The sequence below is a fragment of the Lichenostomus cassidix genome, chromosome 2 (assembly GCF_008360975.1).
Source record: "Lichenostomus cassidix isolate B80296 chromosome 2, HeHo_3.0, whole genome shotgun sequence".
Taxonomy (NCBI): domain Eukaryota; kingdom Metazoa; phylum Chordata; class Aves; order Passeriformes; family Meliphagidae; genus Lichenostomus; species Lichenostomus cassidix.
The window spans coordinates 19633789-19657607 of record NC_139482.1 but is presented as its reverse complement, the minus strand read 5'-3'; the positions used below and the strand labels follow the sequence as shown (position 1 = coordinate 19657607).

The window sequence follows — 23819 nt, the reverse complement described above, 5'->3', positions numbered from 1 at the left end:
CTTCCAGTGATTTCTGCCCCATCTGTGATCTGTGGATTCCACTTCTCCTGTAATCAATCCTTAGTCCACTTAATTAAAAAACACCAAAACTGAATATGATCTGACATAAGGGCTTTCTAAGGTGTTTTCTGGGTTTTTTTTCCTACTTTAAGCCAGTGATATCTGGGAAGCGGTCACAAATCAAGGTGTCCTGGTGTAATACAGAAGACATTAATTTTGGTGGGGGATTTGAGAGTCAGGAATGACCACAAAGGAATGGGCATCTAACCCTAATTGCCTGCATCTAGAGCAGCACTTTTAAGGCTACAAGTCAATATCTTCAATAGCTTTACCCTAATATCTACATGGCCAGCTTTAGATGACTAGGTCTTTTTGGAGCTAGTAAGTTTTCCCCATATCCTGCTGCCCGATGATCCTCATGGAACAGCACATGAATTAAAAAGCATAAAAGGAGAGTCGTGGATATCCCAGAATTAAAAGGCATAGGAGAACACTCATGGATATCCCAAGAGTTGTTATAGGAGAAAGAGACATACAGAATAGGAAGAATCATTATGGGTCTTCAATAAGCAGCAGTCCTTCTTTCTCATGTTACCTCTCTTCTCATTATGTGAACACCTTGCAGTCTTTACTGCTTTGATCTTTCCTGTGCTACACAGATATGACCGTTTTTCAGATCTGGAATCAAGGGACAAAGAAAGAAAAGAAAGGAACTTACCCAGGTCATATACATGGTTCATGAAAAATTCACTGTTAAGTGGGATTCTTCCAAGTCTAAAGCCATCAGCCCAATCAATGACATTTTAGTGATCTCATAAAGGTGAGAGATGAGAAAAACTGAACTATTCAAGTGCAGAATGGAATTAATAAGAGCCCTTTCTGCAGCCCTTTCCCTGTGCTTTTTGACAAAGGAAGGTTTCCATGACCACGGGGACCCTTCTGCTGTCTTGATACAGATAAATGACTCCATGTTTGACCTATGTGTGACCTAGTGACTTGAGCACAGGCTCATTAGTTTTATTCTCAGTTCTGTTTTACTGACAGGCTGTGCTGTTTTGGCTAAGTCACCAAGGCCTGCCCTTCCACATATATCTATTATACTCTTGTATTTGGATGTGTAGTCTGTTAAATTACCTGTCTGATTTTGTGAAGTGCTGAGCACCTGCCGTGCTATTAAAGATTGAAACATTACGTGACAGTTTTGAATATTTTGGCATTCATTCCTTTATGTGTGTTTCTTATCAGTGTTTCACCTCCCATCATAAGACTTCCATACAGATTAATCAGGATTTATGTTGTGCAAAAGGTTGGAAATATGAGCAGTGTGTAACTCTGAAGAGTTATAAGAGTAACATTTAAAAACATCCCAGTAATCTGGGAAAAATAGGTTGATGGTCCTGGTATACTAACTGAAGGGATGGATTTCCACAGCAGATTTGTAAATATAATTTGGACCAAAATGTTTATGCCTAGAACCTTAATTAGATCCCTACATTCATTTGAGGTTTTAGGCCTTGGTTTGTTTACAGAAAATGATTTGGTTAAAAATGTGATGTTGACTGTAAAGATACACAGGTGTGGCATGTAAGAACATAGAATCTCAAGCATAAATCTGTTAAGAGAGGAAGCAAATGTAGAGCAGTATTCACTGTGCTGCTCTGGGTGTCTCTAATTTGCATAGCCACCGTCTGTTTAGCTCTTAAGGTCTGAAATTTGGAAGTACCAGACTATTACATGTAAAGCCTGAAAAAATTACTGTTTTCTGGGCTTCTAATTCTGTCATCTGTATCACACATGGCTAGAAAAATCTCTGTGGCTGTTGTGGTTTAATCCCAGACAGCAGCTAAGTTCCAAGCAGCCACTCACACACTCCCCCACTGCCTCCCCCCACAGGGGCTGAGAAGGAGAATTGGACAAAGGTAAAACCCATTGCTTGAGCTATGATCAGTTAAGTAATTGAGATAAAGTAAAATGTACTATTCATGCTACTACTACTTGTAATGGAAAGAAAAAATACAAAAAAAAAAAAAAAAAGGAGAGAGAAATAAAACCCAAGAGAAACAAGTGATGCACAATATAATTTCTCCCCACATGCTGACTGATGCCCAGCTCACCCCTGAGCAGCAATCAGCCCCTCCTGGCCAACTCCCCCAGTTTATGTACTGGGCATGATGTTCTGTGGTGTGGAATATTCCTTTGGTTAGTTTGGTCAGCTGTCCCAGATGTGTTCCCACCCTTCCCCAGCTTCTTGTGCAGCTCCTCACTTTCAGAGCATGAGACACTGAAAAGTCCTTGACTCAGAGTAAGCAGAGCTTAGCAACAACCAAAACATCACTGAGTTATCAACATTATTCTCATACTGAATCCAAAACACTGCACTGTACCAGATACGAGGAAAATTAACTCAATCCCAGCTGAAATCAGACAGTGGCACAATGAATCACTTCTCCTGTGTGCTTGCATATAGAGGTATTAAAACATACCTTCAAAAACAATTATAAATACAAAACAAATACTCAGACACAAATACAAATACTGGATGATTAAAGGTGCCCTTGTTTTGTTTCATTTGTTTTCCTCTACAGAATATGGTTACAGCACTGTTGCTGTTTTACTTATTACTATTGGATCTATGTTTGGTACAACTCTCATTTTATTTAACTCCTGTCAAGAAATCTATACACTCATTTTACAGCTGTTTGTTGGTTTGGCTGTTGGAACCCTTTCTGGAGATGCATTGCTTCATCTTATTCCTCAGGTAAATAATAGATACCTCAGTGCTTTTAAAATGTTGAGATATATGTGTGTGTGTGCACACATACACAAACACAGAGAAAAGTTTCACTTAAACCTGGATAATCTCATCAGTTTATAAGTAAAGCTTTCCATGAAATCCCCCCCAGCACTCCAATTGCATTTGCATGCTGTAGTTCAGAGAGAGATTACAAATAGTCAGAAGTAGAAATACATGAATGAGGAATTCAAAGAAAATTAGGATCCTATTTTCAAAAAAAAAATTTAGAAACCACACAAGTCCTGTGCAAGGCAAATCTAGATGGGTGTTAATTTCTTTCATGAGGCAGATTCTGTAACATATTTTATGGGAAATTGTTGAAAGGTTGTACGAGGCATCCACAGTCCCCTCCACACATTGTTCCAGAGACCCAGGTGGTATCAGCCTAATTAATCCTGATCCTAGAACTCTAATAAAATGGGTGCCATGATCTTTTCCAAAATTCATAAAATAAATCTGAAGAACTGGATAACATGCAAAACAGAACAAAATTTTCTATTGTTTATTCATATATTTTTGACAGAATCTCCTCTGATGTGACACAGATGTCATGAGTAGACTTCTAGTGGTCATAGAAACAGAGCTTCACAGCTTTGCTTAAGATTCTGGTCAAAATTTTCATCATACTCAATGGCTCATCTCTAGAAGCAAAACTGTGAGAGTGGTTTAAGGAAGAGAATTCTCACTGAATGTCAGACAAATGCATTTCTTTCAGCAACACCTTTTAAGTGTGAAAGTATTCTCCTTCACCATTTTAAAGTGATGTATCAAGTAGCCTTTAAAGCCCCTACTTGCAGAGCAAAGGAGTACTCTTGGCACCCACCTTTGAGATATGAATATGCATTAATGAAATTCCCTCTCAATCTTCTCTTCTTTAGGCTGAACAAGTTCAGCTCCCACAGTCTCTCCTCATAAGAGAAATTTTCCAGTCCCCTAAATATCTTTGTAGCCTCTGCTGGACCCTCTCCAGTAGCTCCTTATCTATTTTCAATATGAAGTTTACACATTAAGATGATGCAAGTAATTTTTACAAAATTTTAACATCAATATATTGCAAACAAAATATATCTCATATATACATAAAGGGCCACTTCATAAAACTGTTCCTAAAAAATACTGTTAGATTTACCACTGAGAGATAAGGAAGTGTATCAGAGGCTCCTAATAATTAATTTCATCAGCTGATTATTTTAAAACACAATTTAACTTTGAAAGAACTAGGAAAATAAGATTATGAGAATAAATTTTATAAATGCATTATGGCTTGCTCTAGCAAAAATTAAAACATTGCCATTTAAATTTTTTAACTTTACCTTCTTTTATTTTAGACTCTTGGTTTACATAAACATGAAGCACAAGACATAGAACATTTCTATGAGGGAAAAGAATATATTTGGAAACTTTTGGGAATAATTGGAGGAATTCACGGATTTTTTCTGATAGAAAAGTGTTTCTTTCTTTTGGTAACACCACGTGACCAGGTAATGCTTTGTACAATTCACCATTTAAAAAATCTCTTGTATTTTGAGATTTTGCAGTGCATGGAATGTTAACATGATTATGGAAATTAATTATCATTTCTGCGAGTTAAATGAAGCATTGATAATTGCTTTCCAAACTGCTCCTACCACAGTGACCTTCAGTTTCTATTTTGCATTGCTCTGTGGATTGTGCTTGCTTCATGAGTGTGTTCCATGTATTTATAACTCAAGAAGGGAACAGTTAATTGAACGTGTTGTGTAAGGCTGTGTTCCTGACTCACAGTGGGCAGGTGAAAAGTGTGTATCCGTTTGAAACAGCAATGACAGTCGTTTGGTCCAGGCTCTGTTGGAAGAGGAGAAAGATGCAATACAAAGATAGACACAAGCATAAGGTATTTTCAAGGATGATATCTTAAAATTTCCAAATTGTTTTTGATCCCCATCTCAACGATTTGAAAACTTAGTATGTGTTACAGTCAGTAGGACCCAATCTTATATTAATAATGTCTCCTTGCTCACTGCAACTGACAGTAATTCTATAAATTTATTTGAGTGCGGCTGGAGCCTGAAAATGTGATTATGCACAAGGATATAATGTAACACAAAATGTGATGGGTCATTAAGTTTCTCAGCATGAGAGACAATCTTAATGTCACTTAAGAAGGCTAAACATTTGCTGGTTCTGTTCTACAGAGTGTGTGAAGACTGGTCTGATTTAGATATGCAGCAATGAGTCCCCAGGCCCACTGCCTTTGAGTCAGCCATGAGAATATAATGTGAGATTAACACAATGAGAATATTGTGATGATGGTAATATTTTATTTGCTTAGTAAAAAGGAGTCCTTTTTGTTACTTATTTGAGAGAAGGGTTTTATCATCATCCCACAAATCTTTAAACTTTTTCTACTGACAACTAGATAAATTCTCAGAGTTAATTTTTATATCTATTTCAGCTTCAAATTTTAATTTGATTTTTAAAATTAATTAAGTTTTATAAAACCGTTGTGCTTGTTACTGATTTATCTGATTCACTTTTCAGGGGTTTTTGACAAAATAAGCATTAAAAATGTTGATGCCAGCCAGTGATCTTTTTCAATAGATTTTGTTTGGAAAAAAGTAATTCTAAAAAATGCTAAATTTTCACAAAAGACTGAGAAATGCTGCACCTGTGTTCATTGGGTTTCAGAACTAATTGCAAAGCATCTTCATTCAGCAGGGCCTTTCTTTAGTTAATGGGCACTGGGGACATTCCCATGATCTTCCAGTGGAGTCTGAATTAAATGAACATTCAGGCAGAGGCAAATCTACTTCAACCATACAGTTGGTAGGTTACCAATATGACATACTTCCCTGAATTTATATTCTTCTTTCTCTGTTCCTCAAAAGAAATTAACGGAAATAATGTAATAAATCAGTATTATTTTTCAGTCATTATTGATTTGTTGTTTATTACTTGACATGATTGTCAAGAATCTCTAGATTTTGAAGATTATAATGAGCTTTTATGGAGATTTCAAGAAGAGATATTTTACAATAACTCTTCTTAAGTGTGTATCAGATTGATGTAACAATACACTTCCTGTACTACATTTTGTTGATAAAATTCTTGAAGATTATCCTCCTCCCTTCTTTTTAAACATTGGTCATATGTAAAGGCAGACTCTCCCATGGGAAAAGCTTCAGGATTTTCTGCACTGAGAGTTAAGTGTATAATTAGTGAACAGATTAAATCCTTGACTGTTCCTGGGCACTTTTACACAGATTTGGAGAGTAACATAAATACTCTGGATATCTGGGAATGGTGCTTACCTATAAGAAGTTCCACACTTTTATACTGGTCTGTGGATAGAATCCAGACAGATACAATTTTGCAAACTAAACTGAGTCATAACTTTTAACCTCTTTTCTCTTTTTTTTTTCAAAAAATCTCCTCAGTTTATGTCCTGTATCTAGATGCATAGGTGAGCTCCATTTTATTAGTGTAGTTGTGATGCGCAAGAGCCTCATGAGTCACCGCTAATCTTTAAAACACAGTTGGGAAACTATCAGTTGAAAACAGAGCAAACAGGGGAGTGAAGCACGTTTACTAATTTGTGAGACATTTCATAGCTTTCTGTTTATGATAATGAATGATCGTGTCATTCCCCTCAGCTGCAAGATTCCCCCAAAGTTCTATATAGATCACTTGAATTAGCCTGGCTGAGCTGGTTTGTACAAGAGCAGCCAATTTTTCAAAATCATGTGAGTTATACTAAGACAAACAATGGTTGACTAAGAAAAACTCATAAATCCTTCAGGTCAGTAATTAGTCTTGCAGTTTTGACTCAGAGTTCAAAGAAGTGGCATGCGAATAAATATTATAGAAGTGGAACAATTACTGGAATATGACTGGCTGCAATCATGGGAATTAGAGACATTTATTTTTCCTTCAAAATGTAGAGTATGAAAAACAATTATTTTTCCTTCTCTCCTCATGCTTCTACAGCACATATCCTTCATCACAAGCAAGCAAATACCAGCCAATAAACATATCCTATTTTGTAGCCAGTGCACATCTCTGGTACAGTTCTTGGAGTGGTGACTGCTATCCCTAACACAGCGCTCTTGTGCTGTTGTTGACTCCACTGGCTGCCGTAATAAGTTTAACACACTTTTTTGGGGGGAAAAGAAACCCCAGCAATTAAAATTCAGTCTTTCTAGTGTCAAGTAAACAATTTTTTTGGCTTCTGTCTCCCTCACATGAATTTCTAATAATTGCTCCAATCAGAAAGCAAGGCCCTAGGGAGGTAGGGGGAGTGAAAGATTACTCACGTTCTCCTTTCTCTCCCAACAGTTGCAATATCTAATAATTAAACGTTAGGGCTGATGCATCAACTTAAGTCTCTAGAATAAGGAAGAGGACACTGTCTCTTCCTTCACTTGACATAAGGGTAAATTTCACTCCTTGCTATGGGGTGTACTCAAGTGCTGCTGTGGCCAGCCAGTGCTCCCTGGTGCCGAGTTAAAGCCCTTGCTAAAAGTCAAGACACAAAACTCTAAAGGCTGCACCGTCCTGAAGAGAAGCCCCTATATTTTGAAAGGTAGTAAAACCTACTGCTGATTATCTCTTTTAGTCCTGTGTTTTCACAGCAAAACTTCGAAAAACATGAGTGGCAAAGAGACTCTACATATTTTTCCTTGGAAATCCTATGGACACATTCTCCAGGAAACTACAGTCATCCAGTCATGACGAAATCAAAACATGCAATTTTAGTCTTGTATTTGGCTCACTTTTTGTGTATCCAAGCAGAAGTGTGGTTTTCTTGGGCTACAACAATGCTTATGAATGTCTTTCCTCTTACCTGAATAAGACTTAACTCTCTCTGGGCGAGGCAGATTTCTTTTTTATGTGTTTCTGCAGTACCAATCACACTGTGGTGGCCAGTAAATTATTCTAATGATATCTGTGCAAATACCAATTGACTAGCATTAATTCAAATAGTCTGAGCTTAGTTGATATTTTCCTGTATTTATGGCAGCAGCTGGAAGAGCCCCTTAAAACTGATCCATTATCTTTGCTTTTAACTAGAGAAGCCCGGAAGATTCTGAACCTGCTGAAGTTCCTCCAGAGAGCAAGGTGATCAGCAAAAGAAGTTAGTATCAAAAAAAAAGACTAGACAAGACAGAAAAATCTTTCAGACCTAAGATGGAATTGAAAGTGTGCAGCTGTGTTTAGCTTTGCTCTGTGTTTGCTGTGTGCTACATCACCACATCCGACGGCGCCTGGCTACATAATTTAATCTCTGCTTAAAGACCTTCTCAGCTGCCAACACTGTAATTGTGAGGTTCATTAATCTTACACTGTCCTTGCTTTAATGTTTGCTGTCTCACTGTTGCAATCTATTTTTCTAAAGCCTTTTCTTAAAGGGAAATAGTCAAAAATTAATACAAAACATATTTTTATTTTAAAATTAGCTCGAGCTTTTATTTCTGAAGGTGGTGAAAGATTAGTTTTGTTGGCTCACTATACCAATACAATTCTGCTTCCTTCTTCTCTTACACAGTAAAGGAATAGACTCTTTAAACCAGTAATGAGTTATGACAAGTATGGAATTACAGCCTCATGATGGCTCTCAGTTTTAGTATAATCTGTTTGTTTCTGAGAACTTCAGATAACTCCTGTCTTCCGTGGTTTTTGGCTGCTTAGTAAAAATAGTAAAATAGAGTATAAACCAAATTTTGCCTTTAACTGTACTTTGTGACCTTAGTGAATTCAGTAGAAGTGTAGTCATTCAAATGAGGGAATAATATTTTAATTGAAATCAGTTTATTTACTATAATTAACTCCCCTTTATTTTGTCATCTCAGGTCATCAGTTTGATTTATTTAATTATGTCATTATCTTCTTCTAGGTTTCTAATGTCCTCGTCTGTTCCTGTGGACTTCATTTCTATTTCTGAGGCATTAGAAATCTGGAATTTCATTTCTTCACTCTCACCTCCACAGTAGTACACAATCATGTTCCAATTTGAGCATGACTACCTAGTTCATCTCTAGATATCTCTCTTCAGTTCAATCATCATTACCTGCTAAGCGCAAGCAAATTTCCAGTGATCTCAATGTTTGTTCCAAGTGACTGAATTTGGTAGAGTTTCTCAGTAACCTTCTTTGTTTGGTTCAATTTTTTCTCATACCTCAGTCTTACCTCCATAAGTGAAACCTTAGTAGGGAAGGGGGGAGGTTATTTTGAGGTTTTTTTGGGAATGCGTAATTACAAAAGTTTGTACAGTTCTTTTAAATAACTAAGTGTATAAACATGCCTGGGTCCCTTGATACGGAGCTAGGTGTTTCTTCCCTGAGACTGAATGGAATCTGCAGGTCTAAGAGAGAAGCCTGACAACTCCAGAACTGCAAAGCTTGACTGTAAATGCATGTCAAGCAGGACTGCAAAAGGAGTCAATCGCCTTAGATAGTCAGGGAGTAACTTAGAAAGCAAGAAGCTTTATAAAGAAAAAGATGTCTCACTGGCCTCTCCTCATTTATCCATATTTGTTCTATCAATATCAGAGAAGACCAAACAGTAGCATTTTCTATTTGGTATATTTGGTGACACTTTACATTTACTAAAAATATTTTTTCTGTGTTAGTCATGGAAACATTGGCAAAATATCTATTTATGGATGAATGCTTGCTTTAAACTCTTAGTCTAGGCTTAAAAAAAGTGTAATATAGGGTTGAGGTCCTGTACCCATTAGTTTTATGAAAATTATAGAACAGAATTTGCTGTGAGTTCTGATCCCCTATTTAAGCAGAGAAAAAAAAGTAGGATTGTTGGAGATGAAGAGGCTTTGTAGAAGTAGTTAAGGTAATAAGCTAATAGTTAATAGTTCATGTTGGAATATAATGCAGAGAAATAATTGCTAGTAACAAAGTTGCTTTAAAATAGACTGAAAGTAAAGTAAAATAAACATTCAGATTTGTTTATATATGCATCTTCTTAACTTTCTGCCAAGTAAGCTCACAAAGCTTATATCTGTAATTGCTCCATAATGTTAATGTGATTCCTGTGTTATATTACAGACAACACACTGGAGTGAGTTCCAGTAATCATGGTGTATCTTCTCCAACAATCAGAATGAAACAGACCAATAAGACCTCAGGGCAGGCCATGACTTCATCCTTGCCAGTGCTTATTACAAATCACAAACTTAATGTAACACAGCAATCTATCATTTCTATATAATTCATGCTCTGCACTATTGATTATAAACTGCCCATAGTGTTTAGAAAGAACTGTGCAAACTGGGGACATCCACATCCAGCTCTGTAAACTGGCAGCAAAATCTAACAAGCCTGCCAATTTTTCTGAACCCACAGAGCTCCCAGGCAACCAGGGAGGATTTTCTGAATACGGTTGTTAGGCTTTTATGTGCTCTGTGTATTTTTTATAATAGTCTGAAGACTTCAGTTCCAGCCAGTTTCTGTAAGAAAAACATCTCCCCCATCACTATAAAATGGTCATCTCTGAGAAACATTACTGGAGCGAAACCTTGTAATAACTGTATTCAGACAGATCTGTGCAGCTTCACATTTGCTCCTTAGTCTGTCATATTATGTCTATATGGTGTTACCAATAGTCAGAAAAGTACATATTTAGGACCCAGATCATGACCCTGCTCCTTCAGGCATGAAACGAACCCTTTTCAAAGTGTTCTGTCCATTCTGTGTAGAGGGAAGCTGGATGAGTTTCTTGACAGACATTAGGCAGTCCTGCTTGTAAGATTGTGGATAAAAGGTATAGGATAGAGCAACCCATTGTGTGTTTAGACATTGAACCTGTATGGAGCCTTGTTGCTTCTCGAAGAGATAAGCTCCCTCCCTGTGAATCTGCTCAGCATTCCACCCAGCTGTCTCTGTCAAAGGCTGGGCAGAGACCCTGTCCCTAATTCCCTAGCTTGATTTCAGTACTTGCATCACTAGTTGCACCTTTCCACTCATGTCAGGTGACATGATGCCATGAACACCCAGCACGCTGTTCCACACTAAAACAAGGTCACAGAGCAGTATGGGAGCCACAAACAGCCATCTACACCCATGAGTGGTGCTCCAGATAAGAGTACTATGAACATAACAGCCATTAATTGATTGGAACAAATGTTGGAAATGAGCATGCTGTAACCCTGTACTATAAGGCTTGTCTTTAATTTCTATCTTTCACTGTAATACAATTGCATTAAAAAAAATACCCTGCAAATATTACTCCATAGTAGCAAGCTTTACAGTATTAAAACAATCAGCTGCATGAGACCACATATTTATCTTCACTATAGCTGTGCAATTCTGTGAGAAATGGTTGAAGAACTCCAAATAACATCTAGGAAAACTTGTGTGAATTTCATCAAATAAAGAAAATTAATAGAAACCCTTAGGATGCATCATGAGACTCAAACCTAATTTTTTGTCTAACAGTTGACCTAGTAAGAATGAGGAAGTTACTTCCTGGTATTTGCATTTCTGAATTGTTCTGGAACATACTTTTTTGTTTCAAATATATTGAAGGAAGTGTAAGGAGATAAACACTATTTCTCTCTGATGGTTATGACTTTGTTGTATGCAAAGTCACCAAAAAACCCCAAGTCATTTGTAATAAAATAAAAATAGCAATATCTGTTTAGGTTAAAACTGGGCTTTTTCTCTATTTGTTTGTTTTTCTTTTCTGAGGTAAGAAAATCAGCTTGTTAGCAATAATGGTTCTGGTGGGTGACAGTCTTCACAACTTTGCTGATGGCTTGGTAATAGGAGCAGCATTCTCATCCTCCACAGAAACAGGTGTGACAACGACTGTTGCTATTTTATGCCACGAAATTCCTCATGAAATGGGTAAGAATTATACGTGCATATTTTTCCTGATTGGCTTTGCATTTCTAGGTTTCTCAAAAAGTTCTTTCCTGTATGACATTTGTGGAATTCTTACTTAAGGCCTCATGAACTATAACATTACTGGGTGAGACTGATACTGTCTTTGCCCTTCATGAAAACCAGAGGAGGCTTCTACACTCATAACTAGATGCCTTTCCATCTCACCTTCTCCAAATGTAAATGACATCAGGTCAGGAGTGACCTGTTATTCTGCACAGACACAAAACACACTAAACTGTAAGCAAGACCCACATGTGTATAATGGCCGTGCCTGACACCACGGGCTATGCAAGAGTTTCAATACACAGCAGAGCTATTTAACCAAGATTTCCTCTTGCTACCCTCATTCCTGCTGCTAATAAAGAGCAATAGGATAATAGAAGGTGTATGGCCTATTTTACTAGTGGACAGGACAAGGAAGATTGTTCTGTTAAATATTGCCCTTGATTGACTTTTTGTGGTAATACTTCCAGCATGGCTGAAGCTGTTCCTGACATTGTGTTAATGAATGTTTATAAATTGGGAAGTTTGAAATGAGAATTGCAGGTTCTCGTTTCTATCATCAAATGACTGAAGATTTCATATGTTATGTAGAAAACATCCCCAAACAAAAAGGTGGAATGGGTTGACTGCTTTAAAACTGGTAACTCTTGTTTGCATGGCAAAGAAAATTGAAATACTGACAATTACCTCCAAAGACACCTACTTAAGTCTGGGGCAGTAGTGCCCCAATGTCAAAGTGGCATTTTTACACTCATGGAGCAAAGTTTTTCAAATCTTCTGCTGTGGGTCTGTTATGAAATCTTTTATTTTAGAAAGAAATGTGTGATGGGATTCTGATGTACAACTTACTCCAACTGATTTGGTCTGAAATCAGTGGAATTAAAACTGGGATCAGATTGCCATAGATTACTCTGACTTGCAGCACCTGTAAAACACTCAAAGACTGTGCTGCAAAAATACCCACATGGTTTGAACTGGCAAGTTCCCAGTGCAGAAAGATTTAGAAACTCTGGGAAAACATGTGACTTCACTTTTGCATGTATCCAAGTTGGAAATGTCACGGAACATAGAGAACTAAGAGAAAGCCACTCCTCAATACTGTATGCTATCTTTAGGAACAGCTAAACAAGTACAAGTCAATATGACTTTTTTTGTTGTTTTGAGGTTTTCATTTCACACAGGACAAGTTTATAAGTAATTCTACAGAATTCTAAAGGCAGCCCTCCATAATTTATTTTCTTTGTGCATATCTTAAATATTGTCCTTCATTATTGATTACTAAGAACCTTAAAAATACATTTATCAGCTAAATAATACATGTTCTGTCTTTTTCTCTATGCAGGAGATTTTGCTGTGCTGCTAAGTACAGGGCTCCCCACGAAGATTGCAATTATGATGAATTTTATAAGTGCACTAACAGCATTCTTAGGACTTTATATTGGCCTTTCTCTATCAACTGACCCATCCATTCAAAACTGGATCTTTACTGTTACAGCTGGAATGTTCCTGTATTTATCTTTAGCAGAAATGGTGAGAACTTCAGCCTATTGTTATATTATCCTTATAGCATAGCCACATCACAGATGTATGTCAGACAGAGGCAGGTGGATGAACTAGGAGAGAAAAAAAAGTTCATAGGCTTGTTGGAAAGAGCTTGTTGTCTGCCCTGTGTGTGTACAGTGCTTAGACCAGTAACCTGTTTTTGTTTTGTGTCACTCTCATGCTATTATAATGAAAAATATGCTATTATAATGAAAAGGCAAAATAAAGGCCATTAAGAGGCTAATATATGAGAAAGGCATAATGGACTTTCAGAGTCCTTTTTAAAAAATCTTTTAAAGACTTTTCAATAATGTATTTTTAGTTACATAGTAAAACTTAAATATTTGAACCTTCAGGGATTTTTAAGATCTTGAAAAAATTAGTTACTTTTTATTTTTACTGCTGTTTTCTTTATATATTTTTCACCCATTGTTTCAATGCAAATTTGCTGTTTCTGGACGAAAATGTAAGATGCTTGTCCTGAACACTTCCTTTCTATCCTAGGGAGGTTTCAATGAGCTCTTAAGCAACTAAAAAGCCTTCAGATTACCTCAACTTTTTAATATTTGCCCAATAGTTTTCATACTCCCAGTTCAATAGCAATGATCTGTCTACACAAATACAGAATGTGAAGATAGGAGGTGGGGGTAGGAGGAAGGTCTAAGGACTGAGCAAAAATGTGGAAGAATCATAGCTCATGCAGATGCCTGAGGCCACATAATTTATTGAAGAGATGGATAACAGTTACACTTGTAGCAATGCAGAACTTAAATGCCTGCCCAGCTTTGTGACATGGCTCTTTAACAATCATGTGTTGATTTAAAGTTTCCTGCAAGCTCCTCTGCAAAGATGGAAGATTTCGAGTGAGTAGATCGAGAGGGAAAAAAGAAAAAGGCTCTCCATAAATTATTACTTTGTTTTTTTCCTGAGCTTGTCTCTCTCTCTTGTGTTCCTTACCACCCTTTCATGCCTGAAATACTATTTACCAGGTTCAGCCATCATACTTTAAACCTGATATGCCATTCCAATATTAGAACCTATTTTAAATTGCACTTACACTAATTGATCTTAGACCTTGGTAGTATTTTACTCTATGTTTGCTATTGTTAAGTAAAGTAAAATGAACATAAAATGCACCTAAGGGCTTAAGAGGGAACTGCTGAAGAATTGTGGATGCGTCAACCGTCCTGACTGAGGTGGTAAATAACAGACAAGAACACTTAGTACCAAGTTGCAGCTTTTTCTGATGGAGAAATTTGGAAGTGAGGCTGCCTACCAGCTGTGTAGTCATGGTTTTGCTAATGGGGCTAGGATTGATGTAGACATATTTTTCCTACCGTGTAGGATTGGCATCCATCAGGGATCCACAAGCTTTTGGAACAATACCATGTTTTTCCCTGAGTCTTCAAAGCAATGTGCCAGCTGTAAATCTCAAGAGATAGTCCCAGGCAAAAACAGAGACATGTTTTCCCTTGTTCTCAGCTTGTCATCATAATCTCGGTCTTGATGTGCAGGGGAGAAAGAAGGGAGGGAGAGAGGGAGGTCCTTATTTCTCTCAATCCCTTTTATTAATAGGGCTCTAATCAGCCTTTCTCAGCATTTTGTCAAAAGAACTGCCATTGGGTGGCTCACTTGTTCGTCAGTGTCAAATATAACAGGGATTATTTATTTTAAAAATTATTTATGTAGCAGTGCAGGCATCTATAGACCTGAAAAGTTTTGTATGTTTATATAGTACATCTCAAGAGAAAATGAGCCATTCTTTATGTATTCATCAACTCTCTGCATGGAAATAGGTTCTATTCTCTGCTGCACTCTCATCTACAGTGATCATCAGCGTTCCTGCCAATGGTGTACAAACAGTCAATAGTACACAAAGCATGACTGTAATTTTCAGTACTTGTTTTATGGGCTTTCACATATTCATGTGCTTGTCAGAGCAGCAGTTAAATAAAACTGAACAGCCTCACTGGTTTCTGCACTGAGGAACATTGAGGGGTGTGAGTGGAGGTTTGTTGACAGAACAGCACTGTGAGACTGCCACCACAGTCAAAGTAGCACAAAACTACTTCTGTGGTTAATTAAAGGTTTTTTTATTTCTACAAATGGCATTGTAGCTCCATTAGCAAGCTGGGTAGGCTAATAATTTCAGAAATTGAGTAGAGGACAAAAGATAAAATCACTTATATCCATCATTTTTCACCAAGGAATTATGCAAAACTGATGTTTACTCTGCCTAATTTTAAAAATCACTTCAATTTTGAAGGTAAGGGAGTAGTTTTTAAAGTGATTTTCTGGGCTGTTGCAGTGCAGCGGCCATGCCACATGTGCCCAGCTTGGCAGAAATCTCTTTCAGCCAGCACATGCCTGAGAGGCTCTGGTGCCTTCTTTCAGCATGCTGCTTCCTATTTCTTATCTCTTGTGCACTCATGATAACATGAGCTGGAATGGAATAGAACAGTCTCTTGATTAGCAGTACCTCCTTTGCCCTCAAGAGACTAAAGCATTAGAAATTGTGATAGCTTCCAACAGCTTCGATGTGGTGCTATGTTCCCTTCATTTGTGAAGCGGTTTGCATCTGCCAGTTGGATAGGCTTATGTTTCTTAAACAACAAGATTCTCCCTGCTATACCACACACTTTGTTGTTCAGAGAGAGCTGGGTAACCATAGCTGATAGGGTGATAGCTTTTATTTTAACAGAAAAGCAGGGATGTCACACTAGGTGTGGCTATAGAAATGGTTTTTGTGTTGATAATGTGCATGAAGGTTAGATGGAGGGAGCAGACATCAGCACTGGACATGGGAAGGGTACTACTTGCTAAGAATTCCTTTTGCAAACTCTTAGGAGCCTGCTGTGCCTGTGTGTAACTCGTAAATTGTCACTGACAGAAATAAATAAATTGCCGCTGACAGCAATGAAAATACTAGATTTTGCAGTGGGAGGAGAAAAAGTCGGCTGTTTGGAGAGCTTGTTCAGTCAGGCACTGGGGAGGAGGACAAAACAGACTGATTATAAAAATAAATAAGAAAAACTAAAGGTCTAGACCGGAACTCTGGGTTCAGGCTAGGTCTTAATTAACAGTTTTTACTTATATACACAAAAAAACCTCTGTGGTCTGAGCATTTAATACTGCCAGTTCAGATTTTGATTTACATCAGAACTTTCAGGTGTTTACACTTGATTTAGATTTAAAGTTTGTGATTATCTTTAAACACAGATCAAATATAACTACATAAGTTACTGTACCTTAATTTAAACCACTGTCTGGTTGTAATGAAGATCCAAGGCGTTTGGATTTCCCTGTTATTTTCAGGTGAAACTTTAAAGTGGAGGCAGATTTTTCAGTACAGTTTTGTTTTGGTCCCATGCCAACTTCCAGAGAAAGAAGAATGCAGGAGAAGCAGCCCCAGAGAGAGGGAAGGACCAGCATAGCAAACACTCTGTCACCCTCTTTGGTCAGCACCACTCCACTGTCTCCCAGTGGCTGCTGCTGTTACAGCTACTGTGAAGAGGCTCCAAAGAGCAGAGGAACTCAGTAGTTTTATTCAAGTACAGAAAAAAACACCCAACCAAAACCAAAGGTCAGCACCAGACCATTGCTCTATATTTATTTCCAGAGCTGCTGTGACAGTATTAGCAGTCATTAGTGTTTTCCCTGGTGTCTGTAATGCACAGAGCAAAAATATTAAGAGAATCTGAGCCCAAGGCATCCTTTTCACAAACTCTGTTTAGACATCTATTCAGTTTAAACCTTTGATAAAAGACACCAAGTGGAATGAAAGGTCAATTCCAGTAGCTGTTATTATGATTAAAAACAAGTGTTGCTCCATTACTTGATTTAAAACTCACAGAGAAAGATACTAAACATGACTTTTTTCAAGCATATTTTAAAAATCCTGTTTTCTACTTGTACATTTACTAAAGCCCAAGTAAATAGGAGTGTTGCCAGTTATTTCAGAAAAAGTATGATTGACCCTATTTATAGTACTGAAGCAAAAAATACTCCAACTAGTTTATTCCCACAAAAGGAAATCACTAATTTTACTAAATAAGCATTTCCTTGCAGACAGCTGTATAAAATTACTACAGACTATTGAGAAGTTAACAGATTTCAGAATCTCATTTCTAATTCTTGTCAGTGCTAGTAAAATAACCAAAGTGAGTAGAATTTGATTAAACATTTCACAGTCAAGATAATTTTTGTCAAAATGTGGAGAAAATGCTACACATTAATAACTATAGTCAGAAGCTCAGCATTCTGAGAGTTGCTTTTTTTTTTTTTTAATGAAGTTTGCCTTGTTTTCCCATAACTTTTTTTCCCACAGATGAATGTATCTGGCTCTCATTCTGGTGTCTTATTCTTTTTTTAGCTTCCTGAAATGACTCATATTCAGACACGGCGACCCTGGTTGATGTTTCTCCTACAGAACCTTGGATTACTATTAGGCTGGTTTTGCCTCTTACTTTTGGCTGTATTTGAACAGAAAATTAAAATATAAGTTTTCTGTTGGAAATCTCGAAGTACCACTTATGACAGTGGATAGCATTATTCACAATTTTGTCATGTCTGCTATAGTGATATGTAAATCAGGTTGCTGGGATTTTATATCTGAACAGTAGATAACTATTTTACTTTATTAACTTATTGTTCAGATTTTGTAATTTTTTTTTTTTGTAAACATGAATGTTTAGAGTAATGTTTTATTTGTTACTGAGTTTACCAGATCCCATGCTCAAACTCACAGGAGCTTTTAATTAGTTTTTATTGAGACTGTTCTAGTTGACTGCTCTAAGTGATCTCTGCCAGTCTCATTGAAGAAAAGAATAAAACACTTTTATATGCAATAATTAAAGTGGACTAACCGTAATTGAATATTTTGAATAAGGAATGTTTTTTTGCCTTTTAGTACAAAGAATTAATGTATTTCTTTAAATTTAAAAAGCATAGCAAAGGTAAACTGCTAAATGGCATAAAGCAACCTCATAAAGCCTGCACAATCTACTTTGTCAAGATAAAGATTCTCAGCAGTTTCATCTTACTGGTCCACTGTGACAGGGAAAAATTGACAAGTAAATGTTGAAGCTTATGACATAGAAATTTGAGAATACTCTTTTCTGACTGTAATACAGTTTCTCGTATGTGTAATGGAATCTGTGAGAGTCAAAGCACTGGACTAACCACTTTTAAATTGTCTCAGCTCTGGTGGTTGCCTATAGCAAGTGCTTATGAAGGATTATAAGCAGTATGTTTAAATTGTTTTTCCCTGATATCCCATCCAGGCTCCTCAAATTTCTTGATTTCTTGAGCCAAATGTTGCTTCTGAGACATCACATTCAATAAACACTTGCCTTCCTGTCAGCAATTAGCTTAATCATAGATATGTGATGTGCATTGCGGAAAGAGCTTTTTCAATTGTCTAGAGTGCATGTGGTCTCACTGCAACTCCTCCCATCCTGAGTGATTTTTGTGTAATTAGTCCTCTGGATTTCAAGGTAATTCTGCATAAATTGAGATGATTAATTTAATTTAGTGTTGCAGAACCAGGTCTGCAACAAATATACAAATTCCGCCCAGATTCTTATGTGTTGAGCAGCTTCCAGGAGGTATTGAGCAACATTCAGCTGTGTGATTTCAGCTATTTACATGCTCTCAATTTCTGGTGCAAGGACTTCTCCCCTACCTTATTTATACTTTTGTATGAGAACTGAATTATGTTCTTTCTTCCTCCTCCCATGAGCTATGGAAATAGGGAGACCAAGTTACAGAACATTAGCAGCAACTGAAAATTTTCTTTTCCTTGTCTAAACCCAGTCTTGAAATATCACTACATTATGACACAACATGACTGTCTCCCAATGTGTCCTGTGTTTATTTGAGAGCTCCTAGTGAAGGTACAATTATTCTGACGTTACAGAGGGGAACAGAATCTACTCTCCTAGAGCAGACTGTCAGACCTGTTAGTTCTCAAAAGCTTCATGGGCACCTTTCTAACTTACCAAAGTACAAAGTGAAAAAAATATTGAAATTCACTATTTATGATTGCCCAGGTTCAAGGGCTTGTGAACCCTTAGTCAACTGCAGAGTAACCCACAGGGAAAAAACTACTTAGAGATAAATTTTAAAGTAGATGTACATTCATTTTCATGCCTGTTAATTAAGAGAATCTGTAGCAAATATCCCAATGCAAATGTAGACAAACCTAGACATTTACATGCCTTCAGAAACCTTGTCCCAAACAATTTATCCAAGGTAACACAGGAAGTCTCTAGCTGACAGGGGAATGAACTGACCTCTTTTTAAGGCCCAAAGTAAAATCCTAGCTTCTTTTATTTAGGTGTGCAAATATTATGATTGCTTTTTCTGTTGATGTAACATTGAAAGATGAGTTGAGAAGCCATGATTAATGCTTCAAAGTTTACATTTTTTTCAGGAGTTTGTGTTTGCTTTTCTTAAGGTAACATTTCTAAAAGTGGTTTCTCAGTACTTCATCTGTTTGTATTGGCACCGAGTCACTTCATGACCTTCAGCTGTGACAGTCAATTCAAGCAATAGCAGGGCATCACTGGATGTAAGCAAAATCTATTCTTGCATCAGATGGTGCAAATGAATATTGGAAACATTCATTATTTCAAAGAGAAGAGTTGCCACAGTTTGAATGCTTATGTATGCCTAGTGTTTGCTATCATGGAAAACAAGATTATGAATATGATTATGTTTTGGTAATGTTATTATATTCTGAAATATTTGTCTACTATTTAGTAATGTGTCTGAATGAAGCCAAGTAATTTCTGGCAGTGTGTACCTTAAAGTCTTATATGAGCATAGGTTCCCATCCTGACATGATCTGTGAACATATTTTATCCACATCTGTTAAGAAAATGCCATCTTTTGCTGTATATGTTTATCAGATATCTTGATCACTTTTAATAACCAAAGGTATTTATACAGCTTCCACCACAGCCACAGATATGTTGGTCAGAATGCCTGTTAATCTTTATATGTGCCACAGAGCTCTTAGGCTTTTGTGGTGTTTGTCATTAAGTGAATAGTTCTTTGACCATTTTGCCCTGGTGCCAAATCCGAGCCCCTGAAGTCTCATCAGCATATGAAAGTTCAAATTCCTGTGGCACTTATGAGAGAACTTACCTCTGTATTTAAGGTTAGTGCCTCTGCTGTAAATCTCTTTACATTAATGTCTTAAAAAAAGATAATGAAGGTGGAGTATTACCACAGGTAAAACAAGACTTCTAACCTTACAGAGAGCTGGAAACTGTTCCTATAGATCACTGAAATAGAAAAGCAAATAGGCTTTAAACCAAAGAGATTCACTTGTGGAATTCATCTGTTTAGTCAATGCTCTCCAAAAATTCCAAAAAACATAATAGAATTTGGTTTTGTGTCCTTACAAAAGAGAAGACTGTGCACAAGTATTCTTATGATGCATTCTCTTTTAGCTTGTTTTAAATTCTGTAGAGTTTGTTCATAGAGATTTGAAACAGACCCATTTTTAAAGCCAGGTACATCTTTCTGCTCCTTCAAACCTAACAGACAGAGAGCATAATATGCCAGTGTTTTCACTGAGTCAAATCCTGAGTAAGGACTGCAGAACTTCATCACTTGCAGCCCTTAAATCAGGACTCGGTTTCTCTGTAAGAGGTATGTGATTACTCAAACAGATGTTATGTGCTTGGTGGAGAGATTACTTGGTGAGGTTTTACAGCCAGTCAGGCAGCTCTAACTAGATAATCATAATGTTCCTTTGAAACTTTAAATACATGGATCTATAGATACAGGAATTTTTCTGGATGAAGCTGCTTAGTGTTTCTCCCTTTCATCTATTCTTAGTTTTCAGGCACTCTTAAGAGGAAAAGTATAGAAAAGATCTTGCTTTCCCACACAGAAAATTAAAGAGAAAAGGAAAGGTTTAAAGAATTTTTTTGCTACAGTATTTTTTTCTTGGAAGTTAAATGGCAGAGGGCCTCATAAAAAATACTTCCAATTCCAAACTACCAGCACTCCTAAGTATGAGAGCTGACCTTGTACCTCTCTTTTCTGTATATGTTACGCATTACCCAGTGACTCCTAAGATAAATAGTACTGTCTTTGCAGTCAGTAATACTAATGCCCTCAGAAGTTTCTGGAGCTCCTCTGTATGTTTTAAATACTGCCATCTATTCCTTTACTGTATTTCATGCTTCAAACATTAATATGGCATTTCTCCAGAGACAGAAAAATACCTTTTTCATATGAGAAAACACATTCATACTTGGATTGTTTTTCTATCCCCCTACCATTGCACTTGAGAAATCAAATTATCATTGTAACAGTTCTAAGCCTGCAGCTAGAAACGAAAACCAGGTTTATATCTGCCTGATATATGGATTAGGGTTGATACCTTATCAATGTTCTTCGCTTTTTTTCCTTTACTGTAACGTTTTGTCAAGCCTTCCTCTCATTTTAAAAATAAGCTGTCTTCTATTGTGAATGTAGCTGTAGGAATGTGACTACAGAAGATACAAGCAGTAGTTACACAATGGCTTTAATCAAAACAGAAAGTCCTGCAATTTATTTTACTAGACCCACCTACATTCCCTTCTCCCCAAAAGAACAAAAAATCCACGCAGGGAGCTGTTGCTCTGGGTCACGTAGGGGAATGTAAGAAGTGCCTCTTTCCTTTTATGTCCCTGATAACAGGACCAGGCTCAACGGGAGCCCCTGCCCAGGCGCCTGGAGACACTGAAGTCAGTGCCAAGCTTCAGTGCTTGCAGCGGGAGGATCCAAGGCTTTGCAGCTGTTTCTCTCACCCTGCAGCAGCTCACTGCAGGGCACATTCTCAGATGGTTCATGCCTTGGCTTTGGAGGTGAAAACTATGGTGAGAGTGGCCTGAGCGATACACCCGGGAATGTGGGCTCCCTCACCACAATAGTCCCCAGAACCCCAGCAGTCAGGGTGATCCCAGAGATTCCAGGGTGGTCCATCTCCACCTTACAGCTGCAGGACACCCAAACAGAGCCCCACGTGGCAGCTCTCCTCACCAGGGTCTCACCTTGGATATTGCCAGAGAGTGCTAAAAACAGGATTACCTGGCAACCGAAATATGCCTAGCAACCATTTTCATATTGGCCCAAGATAACACTGATCAACTCTAATGCAGTGCTATAGATGTGTCTATATGTGACATCACTTTGTTCCACTGTTGCTGGCTGGGGAATCCTCCCTCCTTCTTTTCCCAGGGGCCAGCAGGACCTAATTTGGCCTATCCAAGAGAGGTGACAAGATATATGCATGGGGAAATAGACTAGTCAATTCTTATGACATATTCCAGTCTTCATTTAAGATCACACCAAATTGTTCTCCATGGTCTCTCATGCTGCAGGGAGGCCACCAGGGCAACTCTTTTTAGCTTTTCTGGCAAGGACTTTCCAGCATTTATCCTTCCACCTGCCATGCAAATCCCATGATCCATATGATATGGGCTCTTACCTGTTTTTCTCCACCACCCATACTGATGGTTTTGGACAAGTTTTTGTATTGCAGCTGTTTATCTCTTCTGATGAGAAAGCCAGGTTTTTGTGTTGTGTTGGGGTTTGACCTTGGCCAAATGCCAGACACGACATCTGCTCTCTTTGCTCTCCCCTGCCACAGCTGTACAGAATAGAGGAAAGAAAACTCACACACACACACAGGGCTCATAAGTTGAGATAAAGAACCTGTGGGAGGATGCACTGAGAAAAGGGGAAAACAGAATGAAAACTTAAAGTTGCAAAGTGATTTATTGCTAACCTAACTCCAAACAGAGTCAGAGGAGGTAAATGAGAAGTAAAAATAAGCTCTTAAGACACTCTTTCTCTGCTCACCCTCCTCTCTCCTTCTAACCAACAGCTCAGGGGGGGCAGGGTGTGGGGGTTCTTCTTAGTCAATCCATCACCAAAATTTCTTCTGCTACAATCACCATTTCTCCACTCACCCCCCTCTGTCTTAAGACGCTGTTTCTCCGCTCACCCCCCTCCCTCCTTCTAACCAATAGCATGGGGTGGGGGCAGGGTAAGGGGGTTCCTTTTGGGTCAGTCCATCACTGAAATTTCTTCCACTGCTCAGGGATAGGACTGCTCTATTTAGCCATTGCGTCCCTGCCACGGGAGAAAGACCTCTTCAAACTTCTTTGGCATGGGTCCAATCTCACAAGCAGCAGCTCGCCTGAATCTGCTGTAAGACTAGTTCTTGTCCATAGGGTGTAGACCTCCAAGCTGAGGCCAGGCTCTTTCCATCTCAGGAGCAAGGCAAGGCCTTTCTCTCTCTTGCAAGGCCTTTGCAACTCTAACTTTCTATATGGGACTCCCATTGGATCACAGTTTCCTCCAGGCATCCACCCACCCTGGCGTGGGCACTTCCCCACGGGCTGTGGGTGGATCTCTGCACCCCCTGGACTCCATGGGCTGCAGGGGGACCTCCTGCTCCCCCCATGGCCTTCACCACAGCTAGCAGAGGGTTTTTGGTGCCTGGAGCACCTCCTCCCCACCTTCTCCACTGACTTTGGCATCTCCATGTTGTTTTCCCCTCACAGATTCTCACCTCCTCTTCCTCTTGTCCTCTTGCT

The 23819-nt window shown here is 38.1% G+C and overlaps 1 protein-coding gene and 1 long non-coding RNA gene across 5 annotated transcripts in view; one reads left to right on the top strand and one right to left on the bottom strand.

Moving 5' to 3' along the window:
- Positions 1–23596, top strand: part of SLC39A12 (solute carrier family 39 member 12) — a 50973-nt gene extending 27377 nt beyond the window's left edge. For 2 of the 4 annotated variants that reach the window (XM_085050585.1, XM_085050582.1), the window contains exons 9-15: positions 2586–2758; positions 4123–4275; positions 5489–5599; positions 7844–7907; positions 11476–11634; positions 13019–13206; positions 17591–23596. In XM_085050585.1, coding sequence (XP_084906711.1) covers positions 2586–2758; positions 4123–4275; positions 5489–5599; positions 7844–7907; positions 11476–11634; positions 13019–13206; positions 17591–17719 — 977 coding nt within the window. In that variant the 3' untranslated portion in view covers positions 17720–23596. Of the gene's footprint in view, positions 1–2585; positions 2759–4122; positions 4276–5488; positions 5600–7843; positions 7908–11475; positions 11635–13018; positions 13207–16533; positions 16802–17590 lie in introns of all 4 variants that reach the window. The other 2 variants (XR_014849713.1, XM_085050583.1) reach the window with 2 other exon arrangements.
- LOC146440908 (uncharacterized) lies at positions 5830–22356 on the bottom strand. The gene is made up of 4 exons (XR_014849714.1): positions 22269–22356; positions 21617–21725; positions 7617–7718; positions 5830–5964 (listed from the first exon to the last, which is right to left on the bottom strand). It is a non-coding gene; the product is annotated as an uncharacterized LOC146440908 (long non-coding RNA).
- Positions 23597–23819: the final 223 nt, after the last annotated feature.